This window comes from Diabrotica virgifera, chromosome 3, assembly GCF_917563875.1.
Source record: "Diabrotica virgifera virgifera chromosome 3, PGI_DIABVI_V3a".
Taxonomy (NCBI): domain Eukaryota; kingdom Metazoa; phylum Arthropoda; class Insecta; order Coleoptera; family Chrysomelidae; genus Diabrotica; species Diabrotica virgifera.
In genome coordinates, this window is record NC_065445.1 from 120,770,214 (window position 1) to 120,790,115 (window position 19,902).

The 19,902-nt window shown below is 32.4% G+C and overlaps 1 protein-coding gene across 2 annotated transcripts in view; it reads right to left on the minus strand.

Moving 5' to 3' along the window:
- Positions 1-19,902, minus strand: part of LOC114343580 (phosphatidylinositol 4-kinase alpha) — a 218,426-nt gene that overhangs the window by 142,828 nt on the left and 55,696 nt on the right. For both annotated transcript variants that reach the window (XM_050645477.1, XM_050645476.1), the window contains 2 exons: positions 17,678-17,873; positions 2,745-3,032 (listed from right to left, as the gene is read on the minus strand). In XM_050645477.1, the coding sequence (XP_050501434.1) occupies positions 2,745-3,032; positions 17,678-17,873 (484 nt within the window). The remainder of the gene's footprint in view (positions 1-2,744; positions 3,033-17,677; positions 17,874-19,902) is intronic.

Sequence of the window (19,902 nt, forward strand, 5' to 3'; positions counted from 1 at the left end):
CTTAGGTGGTCGCTAAGCAGTGGCGGATCCAGGGAGGGGTGATGGGGGTGATCACTTCCTCCCCTCTCAAACCAAGTGATATTATACTTATTCAAAGATTATAAAAATATTCTTTTATTTTTATAGAAAATTTAGCCAATTGGCACCCTCCTCTTAACAATGCTGGATCCTCCACTGTCGCTAAAGCATAAAAAGTACGCCATTTTTATAAAAATAATAATATAATATAAGTATTTCTATAAAAATAAATGAATACTTTTATAATATTTGAATATAATATCACTTGTTTTGAGAGGGGGGAGGTGATCACCATCACCCCTCATTGAATCCGCCACTGCTTAGCGACCACTTAAGGGTAAATATTGTGCTATTAAGGTAGCATTAATGCAATAAAATGCGTGTAGATGGCGAAAATATGCAAAAATTGATTTTGGGCCACCACTGTGGCTTTGGGGCGCAAAGATTGTAAAATGTGCATAGGTCATAATTTGTAGGTTACACTGTTTTGTTTTATTTTACATAAGTACTTTATCAATAAAACGAACAGATGACGAAAAAAAAAACAAAAACAAAAACTGGAGCCCGCCAAAGCATATATGAGGTTTACGGCGCCACTGTGCCGTAACGGTTGCTCATACGAAAAAAATGAATAGGACTTAATTTTTAGAGTAAATAGTGGTCTTTAACCTTGTATAAGTTTTGTTTAAAAAGAATGCATAGGTAATGAGAAAATCGTAAAAACATCCTCGCCAAGGGATAGGGGTAGTTTCTGCAGTATATTTTCAAGGATAGGGGTGGTTTCCGCAGGGATGTTGCAATAACCATATATATTTTTGAAAAGCACTATTGATGAAGCATATGCCCATATGGATCAAAAAGCAAAAAACAAAAAAAAAATTAAACCCCCATTTTATTTATTTTTTTTTGCTACAGGGGTTGCACGAGGAAATCGCTTTTGGTGTCCATGCATGGGTAATAATAACGTGCACAAAATGATATATGAAGCATATTAATAAAGGGCATTGTGTGTGAAGGATTCCAAGAAAATAACTTTTTTTATTAATTCTTCTTTTTTTTTGGGTGGTTCCGGGGAAAAAATGGGGGTGCATTATACAAAATTGTAAATAGCACCAGTACATGGGTAATCGCTGAAAGTCTTTTTACTCTAGCATAAACGGTTCAGATGGTATAAAAAGGGGTTTTTTAAAATGTAACACCCTGTAATTAAAAATAGGGCAATTGCCCTTAAGTAAAACCTATACCAAAAAATCAGTCACTTATTTGTGAATAATTGCCGTAGGATTTCTTCTTAATTTCCGTTACAGTTAGGGAAAAATATATATTTTTTTAAAAACATCTTTTTTAAAAACTTGTCAACTTTGGGGCGCCACCCCCGCTAAGCGGTGGATGATAGACATATTATGTCGGGAAATAAATCGTAGAAAATATAGTCCTCTTCATATTTCTATAAAAATTTTTTTTTGTAAAAGGTACAGGAAGGGCTACGTTCCGCAAAAACCACAAATTACCCCCTTTAAAGGGGTGAAAAAGGGGATTTCGGGGCGAAATTTTTTCAGAAAAAGTTAGTCTTATAATAAGCACCCCTTGATATAACAGAAAAAAAAAAATAAAACCAGACTTGTGTCCATTTTGCAAAGTTCAACCTCTGTTTCCTACACTAATATGCAATTACTTCCTTTTAATTGAAAAAAAAAAAGAAAATTTTTCTTAAATTATGGACAACCAACGTTATTTTCAGTCATTTCAATACTCATGAGAACATACTCGGAGTTTATACTCCGTTTTTATTAATACCACCCAATGTTTCAATATAAAAATTAATAGGTTCAGTATTATTAAAATGTATTTTTAAGGTATGTTTTTTAAATGTATTTTTAAAGGATTATTTCATGATGATTTCTGAAGGGAGCTTTTTTGTCGGTACTACTTTGTCGGGGCTATTTTGAGGGCGAGCTATTATTCCGCTGCTATTTTGTCGGAGCTGTTTTGTGTGCGGGATATTATGTCGGGCTATTTTGACGGGGTACCAGCCATCTTATACATATAAAATTTTATTAATTTTATATGAGGTATGTCAAAAAATATGAATTTCCTCAAATACCTTTATTTTTCACAATATGGCAAATTGTGATTATGAAAAGTTATTTAGAATTAAAAACTATGTTCCAATATGTCATGACATCCTTTTAATTGAACTATTCTGAACTATAAAAGTACTTTACTCTTGATCGATATTTATCTTTTTTGACATACCACGTATAAAATTGATAAAATTTTATATAAGAAGAAGTATTTGAGGTTTTCGACGATGCAGTACTTTTTATGAAGAATACCTTTTTTTCGTAAAATTAATAATAAAAGAGTTATAATAATTGAAATAACTGAAAATAATTTTAATCCCTAATTAAAAAAAAACAAATTTTTTTTCAATTAAAAGGATGTAATTGCATATAGTTCTTAATTCCAAACAATTTTTCATAATAGCAATTTTCTATATTGTGAAAAATAAAGCTATGTACTTTACTCTTGAGCGAAATTCATATTGACTTTGTTTTTTAAATGCATCATTGGCTGATATTTCAAATACTACCGTGAACCGGCCGTAGTTTGGAAGTAACTGCCATGTGGCTTTAGGGTCAAATATCACTTTTGCTACTAATACTACACAAAATATTACTAATATTATTTTGATTTAACTGGTTCAACGTATGTCTGCCACTTACCTATATTGCGTTTTGTCATTGGTAGCGGCACCATATGCAGCACTTCCGCTTTCAACAGTAATCATGGTGAACATTTTCATGACTACTTCATAAACATGAGGCTCGCACTGTGCTATTATCATACACCCTAACTGATCAACTATCAGCGAATCCAAAGCTGACGGTACTCTACAAAACCTCTGCTGGAAGAAATGCAGAATGGTGTCTGTCGTTTTTGGAGTGCCTTTCATTGACACCGCTACATGTCCCAACATTATCACGATGTTCGTAGAAATTAAAGTTGATTCGCTAAAATTTATAAATGCTTTCGTTAAAATGGGGAATTAATTGTTGTGTAAAAGAGAAAAAGAAAGGCTCACTCACCATTAGTTTTATTGCAGCTTAGACGGGTTCTACAATTTCAATTATGCCAGTAAACTATAAATACATACCACATAAATACACTCATTATAAACTTATCATTGGCATGATTTATATTTCATAACCTTTAAAAACTGTAATATTTTTTTAGTGGTTAGGTAACCTTAATCGATGGGCTAAAATTGTAGAACCCGAAACTGGTTGTCCGAGTTACCAAAATTATGAGTAAGTCTTTTCTACGTCTTCATTTAAATACATGTAAACAAATAATTGGTAGAATGCACCATGGTCATAAATATATACCTTATATCGCTGGTATCTATGATTAATGTGATTCCTAATACATTTCCAGTGAAAATAACAACTCTGATAAGTATTGGCGATTACAATTTTTTTTTTATATGCGTGTCCGCCAAGATTATAACTCACAAAATATTTATAATGAAAAGATTTAGTTCATAATAAATGCCGACGAAAACAATTATTTCCCTTTCTGTTTCTGCCGACGAAAACAATTATTTCTGAGAACTTTTTACTAATTATAATTTTCGTGGAGACACAAACAGAAATGATGTTTTTTGCCGATACTCCCCAAAAAATAATTTTTTTCGCTAACACTTTATTAGGGATTATAATTTTCACAATCATATAATCGAAAATAATATTTTTGGCGGCGTTCATTGAAAGTTCTACTCTTAACGGCATTTTTCGGAGTTATACTTTTCGTAGGCGGCGGCGATATATGAAGTCTCACGAGTGATAGAATATGCAAATCACAAATATTTAGTGAAATACTATTTGCTCGAAACTAAACAGATGGTTAGTTTTTTTCGTCATTTTTAGGTCTGTTCCTACAAACAGTCAAACTAGTCAGAAATCGTCGGCAAACAGTTGATCAGTGAGAGAACATTAATACAGTCATCAGTGTTATACCCTCATAGCAAAGAATATAGACGTATTACCCTCTATATCAGGGGTGGCCAAGCTCCTTGATAGTACGAGCCATTTTCCAAAATTAAAAATTTTTCGCGAGCCGCAATTAAACAATTATTTAAAAAGTGCAAAAATGGTATTAAATTTTTAAGGTGAAATAAAATAGTTTACATCGTTGTTTCAAATATGGAAATAATTCTGCAAGCTTGCTTCGATTCTTCATCATCCTTCTATCTTTGTCTGGGACGGTTTATTGATCTTCTACCGTTTGGTTTTTCAAAAAACACTGTTTGTAACAGTCTGTCTTCTTTTCCTCTGATTTTACCACATGACCTGCACATCTTATCCGGTTGGCTTTCATATGTCTGACGATGTTTTCAGTATCATACACAGTCACCAATTCAGCTGTGCGGTACCACTCTCCCGTCAATTCATCTCTTTGTAGGCCAATTATCATTCTGAGAACTCTTTTTTCAAAAACCAGCAGCATATTTATTTCTCGCTGATGTAGAGTTAATGTTTCACTTCGATATGTAATAAGTGAGTGAATAATTGACATGCACAATCTTAATTTAGATTGTCATTTCAGCAGCTTTAGATCTTAATAATGATGATGTGGAATATAATTCTCGATTCCACGCAGCTATCCTTGCTGAGACCTCTATTTATATGTGGTTGTCATCAGTGATTACTGCCCCTAGATATTTAAACTCTTTTTCTACTTCGAAGTTGTGGTCATTAATAGTTATGTTCTACCTAACTCTTGGTCTTGGATTTTGGGTTACTAGAATGTATTTCGTTTTCTCTTTATTTATTCGAAGGCCCAGACTACGTGCTTCTTCCTTGAGTTGTAAAAACACATCTCTCGCGTCTCTTGTAGAATGTTCGACTGCACCTAGATCATCAGCAAAGGCCAACGATAGTTTTAATCCTCGATCCGCGAAGCCTCCTGTCAGCTCAGATGACATTTTACTTATTCCATATTCTAAGGCCAAATTGAATAGCAACGTTGATATGGGGTCTTCTTGTCTGAGTCCTGATGTTACACTTAGTCTTTTATATTTGTTGTCAATAATTTAAGACATTTAACACAAAATTAAAAGTAATTCAGGTACATTTATTGAGAGCCACAAATAATCCTTCAAAGAACCGCACAGTTTGGCCACTCCTGCTCTATATTCTTTGCCTCTAGTCTCGCTCGTCGACTATTCGCTGATACGTTTCTGACAGGTTTGGCCGCTTGTTAAAACAAAACTTTTGTATCAACATAAAATAACTGAAAATAAACTGTTCAGGTTATAAGAGAGTGTTATTGCTTAAAAAGTTATTTATTGTTTATTATTTATGGAAGATCCAAGCAGATAATACATCAGGATATATTCTGTGATCCAAGTATTTTTTTGTTAAAGATGTTCAAAATTGTATTCCATAGTAACAATATACACTGACCGGCACAAAAAACGGCCACCCCAAAAAATGGGTAATATTTGATGTCTTGAATTTCCTAAACCTGTTGTCCGATTTAAGTGATTTTTTTAATATGTTATAGCCTTATGCTTGAACAAAATTTCTGTAATAATATTCTTGCTGGACAGGTGAACTATCATTGTATACCGGGTGTACCAATCAAACTGTGTTTTATTCTGAAAGTTCACCACACTTTATGGAATATTCTAGGATTTATAAAATACTGAAATCAAAACTGAACTATAACCTCAGGTTTCAATAACATTTTGTTTTTTGATTCATTCGCTTATGTCGGATAATAAAAAAGTTACGTACTTTAACAACTAGCCATGTTCTTAAGGTTGATATGAACCCTTAATTAATTTGTTTCTGATCCTAGAGATGGCTCTACTGTAGCATACCATTGTGGTAACATTTTCAACTTAATTGTAGATTTCTACACGATGACTCAGTAATATGTAGAAACCTGAACACTTTTTTATCGTTACACCCATCGGCTCAATTGGCTATGTTGCCAAATTGTTTAAACACTAATTTTATCAATGCCTAATAACAATGTTAATAGCAAGAAACATTTAGTCCATGTTGTGAGGCCGCTCCCGTCTGAAAGAATGTTTCGGTTTCTTTGCGGATCCCTATTCAAAAATGTCCACTTAAGGAAATCTGACGGCGAAATTTTTCGCCAGAAATTGTTTAAACAATTTTTTTTAAAGAAATTTAAAAGATCACCATTTTTGCTCCGGAAAATGTTTTTTAGGTTTTTTGAGTCATTCTAAACAAGAAAGGTATCTTGTCATTTTTCTCAAAAGTTGATAGTTTTCGAGTTAGGGGCGATTTAAAATCTGAAAAATGCGATAATACGCATTTTAGAAGCTTGAAAGCTCAGATTTATATCGCACATCCCATTCAATACCGATACAACTGCGGTTTTCTTCTTCTACAAAATAGATATTTTAAGAGAAGTAATTGAATATTAGAATATTAGTAATTCAATAGCACACGAATGGATATCTTTTTTTAAAAACAAGCAATATTTAACCATTATAAATATTTGTAAGATATGGCGGTATTGGCAATACCGTATTGCATTATCTTTTTAAATAACTCATCAACCATAACTGCTACGATTATACAGATTAACAATGAAAAACCAGACAAAGTTATAAATGGTAGTTTATTAGATAAATTTTATAATCATAATTGTATATTATAAATCACTTACAAGAAATTAACTCAACAAATTGAAATAAAATTATTGCCGTACATTTGCAATAAGATTTTTTTGCATAGTTCCAGTAAATGCTCTTTTGTTTTCTCTCCTACAGTAGGAGGCTTTTCGTAGGCTGGTTTTGAGTTATATTGCTCTAAAATATTATTATTATCAGAAAAACGACGAGTAGAAAGGTCAATAGTTTTATAGGTTATATAGTCAAAGTTAGTTTTGTAAAAAACTTTTGTAGGATAACATTTTCTACTTTAAGAATTTGTAAATTATTCCATATTACTTTGTCGTTATCCGAATTTTTGGTGAATTTTTGCCCAAAAATTTTTGGAAGGTACTTGAAGTCAAAAAAGTCTTCAGCGTCATTTCATTCACGATAGCTAGAGAGGCTTGTTGCAATTTAATTTGCTCCTCGCATAGCAATGGCTTCGTGCCAAAAAAGGAGGAACCGTTTGCGATGCCACTTCGAAAATCGTAAAATTAAAGCAATTCAGGCAGGACTTACAAAAAAATGTAGAAATATCTCCGCAATGTGTAGGTATTGCTGTTACAAAATCTCGTGAACCTAATTCATTCATTTGGTGACGTCAATATACGAACGAAACGAGTGAATTCGACATTACTGAAAACATCAGGGTGCAGATGGGACCCTGTCGCGCAATTCACAGCAAATAAAATAGTCGTATGTTTTTAGGCTTCATTTTATTTCGGTTATACATACGCATTTTCAAGGTTCACGAGGTTTTGCACCAACTCTAATACTGCTTGCAAATCGAAGCAAGCTACTATGAGTTTATTATTTTTTATGTAGGCTTTGTAATATCTTTTGCTTTTTCTTCTCGGCTTCTTTCTTTACTACGAAAGTGACGTGTGTATTGTTCTTGGCCTTTGTATTTTTTGTGTATTGTTCTTGGCCTTTGTATTTTTCTTCTTGATTGCATTGTTTATACACCTCATAAGTTGCGCACTGATCTTTCGTCGGTTTAAAAAAAGAGATATTACATTCTGTGTTAAAAAATGTTTCATATGTACATCTTTTGACAGATGGCAACTGCTTTTCTTCTCGTTACTCTTTGTAGTATCTACACATCTGAGCTAAGGTTAATGATCCATCAAGATCAATTCTCTACGAGTTTGAGCTCTTAAATAGTGAGACTCTACGCGCTCAAAGCTATTTATGTGTTTTCTTACGACGGTTTCCTTAAGTTTCTCGTCTATAGTTGTGCGTTTTTGATGATTTCCTCTCTGTATTATCTTTCTGAACGATGTTATAATCTTTTGACTTAGCCCAACTTGTTCAAATAAATCGATCTCCAATAATAAGGGTATTCATAAAAATATTTTGCATGTTCTTCTCCTTAATTTGTTTATAGTTAAATAAAAACATAAATTGTTTGTCCTATTACTTCCTTCTACAACTCTCCCATACTTCGGAATATTGTGCAAACGTTTCTGTAAAAGACCCCTAGAACTCGCAACATGTGGCGGTATTACATTTAAACATATTATATTCTCCGTGCAATATGCATACATGAAATAGTTACGGCGCTACAAACTACGTTTTTGAAGTTACGTCACTAATGTTCTCAGCAAGCGATGTGTATTCTCGCAATTTTCAGATTTTAAATCCCTTGTAACTCGAAAACTGTTAACTTCTCAGAAAAATGAGAAGATATCTTTTTTGTTTAGAAGGAGCCAAAAAACCTAAAAAATTACAGAGCAAAATAGGAGATTGTTGAAATAGAGCCTGCCGCATTGGCATTAAAATCGGATGGACGCGCATAATTAGCAATTAAAAAACAACGGTCTAAATTGAAGTTAGACCAGATTACTACTCAGAATTTCAAAAATGAATGTTTAAACTTCACTTTAAGAATTTGCCAACCTTAAATATAATAATTTAAATATGAGTTTTTACGCCTCGAAAATGTGTATTTTCGCATTTTTCAGATTTTAATTCACCTCGAAAACTATCAACTTTTGAGAAAAATGACAAGATATCTTTCTTGCTTAGAATGACCCAAAAAACAAGAAAAAGTATTTCCTGGACAAAAAATGGTAATCTTGTGAATTTGATTAGAAACATTTTTTAAACAATTTCTGTCCAAAAATTTCGACGGCACCCTTATGATTTATTTAAAGGGGACATTTTTGAATAGGAATCCGCAAAGAAACCAAATCAATTTTTTTTCACACGGGAGCGGCCTCACAACATAGACTAATTACATATTATGTTTCTCCGTAACTAAATATTCCAGTTTGTCAGGCATTCATCTTATCTCACACTGAAAGATGGTAATAAAATTTTACGACCTCTTCCATTCACTGTCGACAAATCATGTAAAAATGTATTGCATTGCACAAATTTTGTTTATACACATAAACCTTTTAACACGTTGACGGACAGTGCGTCAAAAGTATAATCAAGTGTTGTGACACTATTATGAATTTTGCAAAGTAGAATAGGGAAATTGCTAAATTTGTTTTAGCGCTTATAGTTTATGGAAACAATATGTTTTTTGTAAACATGGGGACGACGACCATGGATGTAGTATCATATTTCATAATATGCATCTGTAGATGTAATAATAGGATTTTGTTTTAAATTCCGCAAAAATGTTTAAGCAAGGCGAAAACCTCGCGTTTCTTGGGAAAAATATTCCCATGAGATCTTTTTGCGTAAGGGACCGTTCAAGTATTACGTAACGCAGGTTAGGGGGGGGGGTCAAAAATCTTCAAAAATTGCGTTACGCAATAGATAAACTCCCATAAGAGTGCGTTACGTAGGGGAGGGGTTAAAATCTTCAAAAATCGCGTTACGTAATACTTGAACGCACCCTAATCAGTTTCATGAGATACCGCAGAATAAGACCCGAAAGGTTATAATAAAGATATTAAAAATGACTTTTAACAGAAAAATATACTCAAAACTATTTCACTAACACCAAAACTAGTTCGTCTCTGTCTTGCTAAGAGAACTGTCGATTTATTGCATTTCGATTTAATGTCCATGATTCAGCTCCATAGTAAAGCACACTGTGTACATAACATTTAATTAGCCTTATTCTGAGGGCCAGTATCAGATCTTTGCTGTATAAAATCTTTTTTATTTTCACGAAGTTGGCACGTGCTTTTTCAATTCTCTCTCTTATTTCTGCAGTCTAATCGTTATTTTCTGTGATTATCGTTCCCAAGTAAGTATATTTTTTACTCTCTCAGACTGCTGGACGCCTACCGTTAATATTTCATTTGTATTGTTGTTCTTGCTATTTTTCATAAATTTGGGTTTTTTGATGTTAAGAGAGAGTCCGTATTCTCCACCACATATATCTTAATATTTTGTTCATTATTCTTTCTAAGTCTTCCAAGTTGTCTGATATTATGACTGTATCGTCGGCATGCCTAATTTTAATAATTAAATTTTCATTCACTTTTATGCCGACTGTCTCGTTTACCAAAGCTTCTTGTGTGATTTCTTCAGAATAAGCACTAAACAATAACGGCGACAGTATGTAACCTTGCCTGGCCCCTCTCCTTATCTCCATTTCTTCTGACAGTTCTCCTCCAAATTACACATTTGATCTTTGGCTGTAGTATAAATGGTATAGTTTATTACTAATGTTATTATTATGGTATGGTTTATTACTAACGAGGAAGTTATAAATGCCTTAAATCAAATGAAAAATGGAAAATATAGAGACGACGGAATAACAAAAGAGATGATTAGAGCTGGAGGTCAAACTACCTTGAAGGCAGTTAAAATCCTAATGAAGAAGTGCCTCTTTGATATTGCTATTCCAACCACTTGGCAAAATGCGCAGCTACTTCTACTACAAAATAAAGGAGGCAAACACAAACTCGAAAATTCCAGACCAATAAGTTAGAATATTAAGACAATAGAATATAGAATTATTTACTCTTGCATTAGAAGATGCCTTATGTCTTAAAAGAAAAAGTTAAATTGTCACTTAAATTTTTAAGTCATCTAAGATTTTCCGATGACGTAGCGCTCATAAGCAACAATACAGAAGAACTAATCTACATACTAAAGATGCTTAAACAGGAATCTGAGAAAAGCGGTTTAAAAATAAATTTAAATAAAACAAAAGTGATGACAAATCAAAATATCAGAATGGACTTAGATGCAAGTGAGATCGAAACTGTCGAAGAGTCACACGATCAAGCTAGACAAACATAATCAAACGGCAGAGATAACTAGAAGGATTTACTTGGGCAGCAGTTGCAAGACTCAGTGATGTGTTGAAAAACAAAAAGATACCAATAAATCTAGAAAAAAGGGTATTCAACAATTGTATTCCACCAGTTATGACTGATGGAGTGGATACCGTGACACTTACAGGGTTATCAGCCAATAGATTAAGAACACAGAGGGGTATCGAACGAGCTATGTTAGGAGTATCTCTGAGAGAACATATTCGAAATGGGACGTACGAAACAGAACGAAGGTGGAATATGTAATTGGAAGAATTGCGCAAATGAAATGGAACTGGATAAGACACGTGGCACGGCAAAACAACGAAAGGTGGACGAGAACATTGTACATTGGAGACCACGCGAGCATATTAGTAGCAGAGGAAGACCACGAAAAAGATGGCTAGATGACTTCAAAGCAAAAGTGGGGAGAAACTGGTACCAAATAACACAAAGCAGAGAAGAGTGGAGAAATCATGGGAGGCCTTTGTCGAGGAGTGGATGCAAACAGGCTAAAGAAGAAGTTATTGTTTTCTTTAGGGACATTCACTTGACAAGCTACATGTTTTTATGGATTTGGCTGTCTCTAGAGGTGTATATTCTCGGGCTGAATACAGTCACTTAACTTCCACAATCTTATTATCGCCTACTAACCGTCCGGGGAAGCTCATAAAAAGCGATAACCTTTTTCCAAGCACACAAACAATCCACACTGCTTTACTATATTTTTTGTTTTAATAGCAATTTCTGGCTTTTCTTCGTGTCTTATCAGATAAAACTAGATATCGTTATCGCGTTTCCTTTTTACTTCTTTATCGATGATTATTCTGCCGCGCCGTTTTCATTTTCTAATATTCCATACTCTTTCTCTTCCTGCTCTCAAAGAAACTGTTTATTAGATTTTTTCTTTCTCATCTAATTTATACCGATCCAGATTAGCTCCATATAACAGTTCTAGTTCTACTTGCATCAGACTAATCAATACGTTTATTTAACATATTATTAAGTGTCAACACATTTTTTCTTTTGTCTTCGCTAATATTTATTTATTTCTGTTGTTTTTGTACATATGTAGAAGAAATCAATATAGATGTAAGATTTTTAAAATTGATTGTTATTATTTCTTTTTTTATTTTTAATATGAAGGTGAAAATATTTTTTAACCTACCCTGAATTAATTTCAGAAGTGGTTATTTATTTACTCTTACTCCAAATCTATTTAAATATCGTCCAATTGTTTTCCTTTAAATTTAGCTCACCACAAATGCAAAAAGTAATGAACAAGGAAAATTTTAAAGATAAAATAATGGTTTAAATTAAAATCTTTAATAAACATAAGTGCGGCAAAAGAGAAACACCATGGATGGTAGTTATTAGAAAAACTATTTGACAAAAGAAGACTATTTATGCTCCAATTCAAAATATGTATAGTCAAATACAAAGCTTCAGAGTTACATGAAAAAATACAAATAAAAAAGACAACTTATGTTACTTAAAAACATTAAAAAGCCAACTCGGGTTTAATCGAGACAGAAAGTACCGGCCCCAAATATATCAAAATCTAATACGGCATACGGCCAAGGGGACTGACAATATTTCAGGAACAGTAGTTAAATTAATTTCAGAAGGTCACGTTGATGCGTTATAAATAGACGTTATAGTAGTCTTATATCTATATTATATTACCTACTAACTATAATACAATAAAACATTTTGTTGTACAAAGTAATTGATATGGCAACGCTGCTAGGATAAAGTTCTGTTTGACGCGATTCTAGCAGAAGGTACTGCTATCTATCGAACATAAATATTACCGATGGTGTAGGTGGAGCCACGTCATGGCGGTACAAATTCACAGCGGCAATTCAAGATATAATTCTTGTTTAACGAGATTTTTCATATGTTTAGGAAAAGATATTGAACATTTTATTGCAAATATTTTCCACTCTTACAGTTTTATATATGTTGTTATTAAAATTTTGTCCGATTTCTTACCGGTAGCTTTATTATAAGCCAAAACATATTATTTTTTCCTATTGTGGCAAAACTGTAAGATCAAAAATTTTAAAAAAATTCATAAGTATTTCTTAGGATTATATCTTTATCCTGTAAGAAAATTAACAAAATTGTATGTTTGGTTTTCCCGTTTTATACTTGGAAAAAAAGAGTATTTTTGAGTTTTTTCGAAAATGAAAACATGAAGTTTGCTCAAAATTTGTCAAAATGCTTCTAGTAATCACATACACCTTCTCAAATTTTTTCAAAATTTTTGAACTTCAAATTTTTTTTTGGGGGGGTTCAGATCAACCTTAATTAATACAGGGCGTTTCTCAATAAGTGCGGCAAACTTTAATGGCCGTTTGCTTTATAAACACATGGCCGCAAATGCTTCGTTTCCGAGATACTGGATGTTGAATTATTTTCTTACAAACTGACGATTTATTTATTGCTCTAAAACCGGTTGAGATATGAAAATTAAATTTGGTAGGATTTAAGATACAGTTATTGCATATTTTTTGACATGTAATTAAGAATTTTACATTCTCCATTGGCGCGCATACGGGTAATATTACCCGCATGCACGCCAATGGTGAATATAAAATTCTTAATTGTATGTCAAAAATGCGCAATAACAACCTCTTAAAACCTGCCAAATTTTATTTGCATATCTCAACTGGTTTTTAGAGCAATAAATAAATCGTCAGTTTGTAAGAAAAAATTCAACATCCCGTATATCGGAAACGAAGCATTTGCGGGCATATGTTTATAAGCAAACGGTCAATATTGTTTTATGCAGAATTATTCCTTAAAATTTTTCGCACTTATTTAGAAACACCCTGTATTAATGAAGAACATGGCTAGTTGTTAAAGTACCTAACTTTTTTATTATGCAACATAAGCGAATGAATCAAAAAACAGAATGTTAAGAAAACCTGAGGCTATAGTTGGGTTTTAATTTCAATATTTTATAAATGCTAGAATATTCCACAGGGTGTGGTGAACTTTGAGAATAAAACACAGTTGATTGGTCCACCCGGTATACAATGATAATTTACCTGTCTAGCAACAATTTTATTACAGCAATATTGTTAAAAGATAAGGCTATAAAATATTAAAAAAATCACTTAAATCGGACAACAGCTTTAGGAGATTCAAGACATCAAAAATTACCCATTTTGTGGGGTGGCTGTTTTTTGTGCCGGTCAGTGTATTATTAAAATTTGTGTTTTTCTTTTTCATGTCTGTTTTTTTCATGACTATTGATGTATTTATCCATTATACTCTGTGCTCCTTGTCCCAGACATGTTTGCATATCTGTGATTTGTCGAAGTCTCTGTTTATGATGTATATTTCATGCTCGATTATTTTACACTTAGTGATCTTGTGGTTTATCTCAAATGATAACAAGCACACAAAACAATCAAAATTTTATATCATCTTCAGGGTACAAACACTACTCTCAGTATTTTCAACTAAAAGCATGGTTATTTATCTATAAGAAGGAGGCTAAGTAAGTCAATTTGGAAAACAATAACCGCCAAACAACTATTGGTTATAATAACAGCTCACTATTTTAAAATAATCTTTTTTTGAAAACGATTTCCGGATGGAAATTGGAACGTCATATTACAATCACAATTACTTATAGATATATATATATATATATATATATATATATATATATATATATATATATATATATATATATATATATATATATATATATATATGAGCAATATTTCTACTTTTCGGTGAATTTTGTGGGGAGGGTCCTCGGATTTTCTTCAAATTTTAGTATGTTATTGGACCTATTGAGAAAACGTCATCCTGAGGGTTACAGCCCCCTAGGGGCCTTAGAGCCCTAGATAGGGCCGTCAAAGACCCAAAAAAGGTCGTTTTTAGCCTATATTTGACAGGCTGTATATCGACTCCCAGTTAACCGATTTTAACTCACCAAACGTTATTTTCTTTATAATTTTAAGTAGTTTTATCAATGACAATTTCAAGTCTCTAATTAATAACCTTGATTTTTGGGACCATTTTAAGTAACGCTAAAAATTTCAAAAAATTGCTATTTTCAAAAATTTGTTAAAAATCTAATTTTAATCCGATTTTCTTTTTCTGGTCGGCGGTTTAAAGGTAATAAAAAGGTCTTTAAAGCAATATTTCAAGAGTTAAAATCCGTTCGGTAGAAGCGGATATACAACAGATTGAAAATGGACATTTTTGTAAAAATCGCGTTTTTACGGATTTTCAAAGTGCTGACACGTTTTGGGGTATATATTAAATTGTACAAAAATTTTTTTAGAAGTAGCTTTTTATATAAATAATAACTTCGTATTGGAGATTTTCTTGGCCCGGGCCTCTATCTACCTTATATGACCCTCTAAAAATGAGTATTTTGTTACTCAAATGAGGTGACTTAACAAACAACTTACGGCCTATTTCTATCAATCAGAGAGCCTGAAGACTTTAACTATTACGGATTAGAAAAGTAGAGATCACAACCTTTTATTTGAGGGCTCACACAAACTTCTGGGTAGCCTAGAAGTACAGTTATGATATTTCAAAATCCTAACTAAAATTAAAGTATCAATTCTGTGAACGCTACTTTTATAGACTAAGAGCCGCTATGGGTGAAATTTGTTAACTATTTTAGGCACGATAAGAGGCCATAACTTAAACAATAAAACCTAAAAGAAAACGTATGAACACTATACCGTCACTTTTTAGAAGCACATACCTCGACAGTGGCGCATCAAACTTTCCACTTATGAACGGGATAAATAAATTAAAAGGTACCCTTCCTTACACCCAGAATTCAATTTTGTTAATTTTTTAAAGTTCTACGTTATTAAGAAATAAAACTCAGTGTAATTTTAACACACCACCCCCATCCCCCTTCCCCCACCACCAAAAAATCCAAAAAACTGTTTTTTAGGGGATTTTTGGTGATTTTCCCTATTTTATAGACTTCAAAATAGATTAAATTAATGTTTTTTTACAGGTTATATGTAAATTGAAGTAACTGTGTCCTGTAGAATATTTAAAAATTGGAGAAATACGTTGAAACCCCCAAAAACCCCCTCGAAAAACAATTTTTTGGATTTTTGAAGATGGAGAACCTTACGGAAACTTCTGAAATAAATTAGAAATATAGCATTTGATAAAATACACAAGATTTAAACAAAATAGTCCAACAGCCATCCCCAAAAAAAGTTTTTCGTTTAAAAGTTTATAAAAATAAAAAATAATTTTTTTTAGGTTACGTCACTCAACCTACGTGTCTATAAAAAATAGGCATGTTTTGTAAAAGCCACAAGTATGCGTGTGAATTTTTTGAAATTTTAAAATTGATTACATCCCACCTAAAAAAAATAAAAAACGAGAAATGAACTTTTTGATGGTGGGGGTAGGAAAACAGGGGAGGCGGGTTGAAATTACAACTGAGTCTTATTTTTGAATCACGTATAACTTTAAAAAATAAAAAAAATTATTCTGGGAGTGAGGGAGGGTACCTTTTAATTTATTTATCCCCTCCATAAGTAGAATGTTTGATGCGCCACTGTCGAGGTGTGTGCCTCTAAAAAGTGACGGCAGAGTGTTCATAGCTTTTCTTTTAGGTTCTACTATTTAAGTTTTAGGCTTTTATCGTGCTTAAAATAATTATCAAATTTCATCTATAGCGGCTCTTAGTCTATAAAAGTAGCGTTCACAGAATTGATACTTTGATTTTAGTTAAGACTTTGAAATATCATAACTGCACTTCTAGGCTACCTAGAAGTTTGTATGACCCCTTAAATAAAAGGTTTTAATCTCTACTTTTATAATCTGTGATAGATAAAGTCTTCAGGCTATCTGATTGATAGAAATAAGCCGTAAGTTGTTTGTTAAGTTGCCTCATTTGAGTAACAAAATACTCATTTTTAGAGGGCTATATAAGGTAGATAGAGGCTCGGGCCAAGAAAATCTCCAATGAAACGTTATTATTTATATAAAAAAACTGCCTGTAAAAAAATTTTTGTACAATTTAATATATACCCCAAAAGGTGCCAGCACTTTGAAAATGCGTAAAATCCCCATTTTTACAAAAATGTCTATTTTCAATCTGTTTTATCTCCACTTCTACTGAAGGGATTTTAACTCACAAAATACCATTTTAAAGCCCTTTTTAATACCTTTTAACTGTCGTCCAGAAAATGAAAATCCGATTAAAATTAGATTTTTGATAAATTTTTGAAAATAGTAATTTTTTGAAATTTTTAGCGTTACTTAAAATGGTCTCAAAAATCAGGGTTATTGACTAAAGCCTTGAAATTGTCATGGAAAAAACTACTTAAAATTACAAAGACAATGACGTTTGGTAAGTCAAAATCGGTTAAATGGGAGCCGATATACAGCCTGTCAAATATACGGCAAAAACGACCTTTTTTGGGTCTTTGACGGGCCCTAACTAGGGCTCTAAGGCCCCTAGGGGTCTGTAACTCTCAGGATAACGTTTTTTAAATAGGTCCAATAACATACTAAAATTTGAAGAAAATCCGAGGACCCTCCCCACAAAATTCACCGAAAAGTAGAAATATTGCTCATATATATATATATATATATATATATATATATATATATATATATATATATATATATATATATATATATATATAGATTATATAAAAAATATAATATTTAACTTATAGATACCACAAGAAAACAGTTTCTAAAATGTATTTGGTCTATTTACCTGTCGCTCTTTTCTGCAGTAAATAAACGATTCGATACGGAAGCAACTAGAGCTCTAACACAATCTGGATCTAATGTATGAGCTGCACTTAAAGCTATACACAGATTTTCGATAGCAGCGTCCCTCAATTTTTCAAATGCTGTCTGGACAGGAGACAATGTTTTCGTATTTTCTGCTTTCAGTTGATTACCTTGAGCTAAAAAATATAATTTGATTATACTTGGTAACTAATTATAGTGCATTTGCAGGCAAAAAACTCGACACAATCGATGAATCGTAGTTTATGCTTAGTAATTTCATGTTCTTTGAATTATAACCCGGTCTATATAGACATTTGAAATAACAAAAATTGCTGGATAGCCAAATTTTGGTGGAGAGCTAGGGTTTACGATAACAAATAAAGTTTTAAAAATCCCCATTGATCCCATGTGTGCAACAAAAGTTATTCGGGGTCAAAGGTCAAAATTTGAGATTTTTTGGATTTTTCTCGAAAACGGCAAGTTTTATCAAAAAAAAAACTTCAAACCAAAGTTGTAGATCTTAAAATTCTCTACAAAAATAGTCCTTACGATTTTTTTCCTAAGAGTTGCCATTCCTGAGATATCGCGATTCTAAAAGTCACATTATACATGATATGCACCTGTGAGGTAGTGTAGTCGGCGCGTTTTTTTATCGTGGTTTCCCCTGTATTCCTACTCTACTAACTGTTTTGACAATTTTAGGATAATTTAAGGAAACAATACCGGTTAAGTTCTAGATATTACCTTATTATTGATTACTGATATTGCTATTGATTATATTGGGTTAACTATTGTTTTGATTTCTTTAGATATTTTAATCAGATTCATATTCTTGAAAGTCTACTTCAACAGCCAAGTCTTCTTCGATTTCTTCTTCTTCCTCTTGCCGGATGTTCAAAAGTAGACGCTTGTAATAAGTACTTATATTCATTTGAACTGGACCTTTAGCACTAAAAGAAACAGGTACCATGAACAAGACCTACGAACAATAATATAGCCATTGTTTAGAATAGACAATTTGTTCTTTTTTAAACAATGGTATAGCCAAATGTTTTCAAGGCCACGTGGATAGAGAAAATTCAGATTGGGACTGATTTATCTTTTGAAGAAATATTTGCAGAATAGTATAATATATTATATAAAAGAGACTCAAATAAGCATTTATACTTGTCTTAGTGCCTGATATGTAGGTATATACGTGGCTTATAGTACATATAATGTATAATGTACAGTATTTCTCATGATCATCTTTCAGTGCGTCACAGTTTTTCGATTTCTTTCTAACGCATTAAATTATATGTGACAGAAAAAAAGGCACGTCGTTGATTACATTTCGTCGGGTGACATTTTTATTACATTTATTCTAGTTATTCTAGTTGTCGATAGATGGCGCCATAATAAAAATATAATTTTTTTTAATTAGATAATAATATTACAAATATAATCTGTATAATTTATAAGACTATACAAATCAAAGAAAATACCATTTTATAAATGCAAGAAACACATTTCATTGGTTTTTATTCCAAATTGAAAATAAAATGTGACAACTGTCAGATTTAACTAAAATGTCATGTTAGAATAAATGTCATAAATGTGTATTATCACGGACTTACCCTTTTTCCTATCATTTGTTACGCACTGAAAAATGATCATGAAAAGGACAATATATTTTAAAATCGCGATATCTCAGGAATGGTAACTCTTAGGAAAAAAATCGTAAGGACTATTTTTGTAGAGAATGTTAAGATCTACAACTTTGGTTTGAGGTTTTTTTTTGATAAAACTTACCTTTTTCGTGAAAAATCCAAAAAATCTCAAATTTTGACCTTTGACCCCGAATAACTTTTGTTCCACAAATGGGACCGATGGGGATTTTTAAAACTTTATTTGTTATGGTAAACGTTAGCTCTCCACCAAAATTTGGCTTTCCGGCAATTTTTGTTGTTTGCCAACTATTTTGATGTCTAAGTTGACCGGATTATTAAGACAACTAATTCAAAAAAAGAATGTCTTAGAGCTTGAAAAAAATAATTGTTTTGTGCACCTTGGCAAAGTGTTGTAAAATTTGCATATTTCTGTATTGCATAGGGAATGCAGCAAACATTGTAACGGACACGTTCTACGCAATTTAGACCCCTATAAATTTGCCGGTGGTCGTCTCAGTCGCGTTTCAAACGTTGACGTGTGTGTATACTTCAAAGT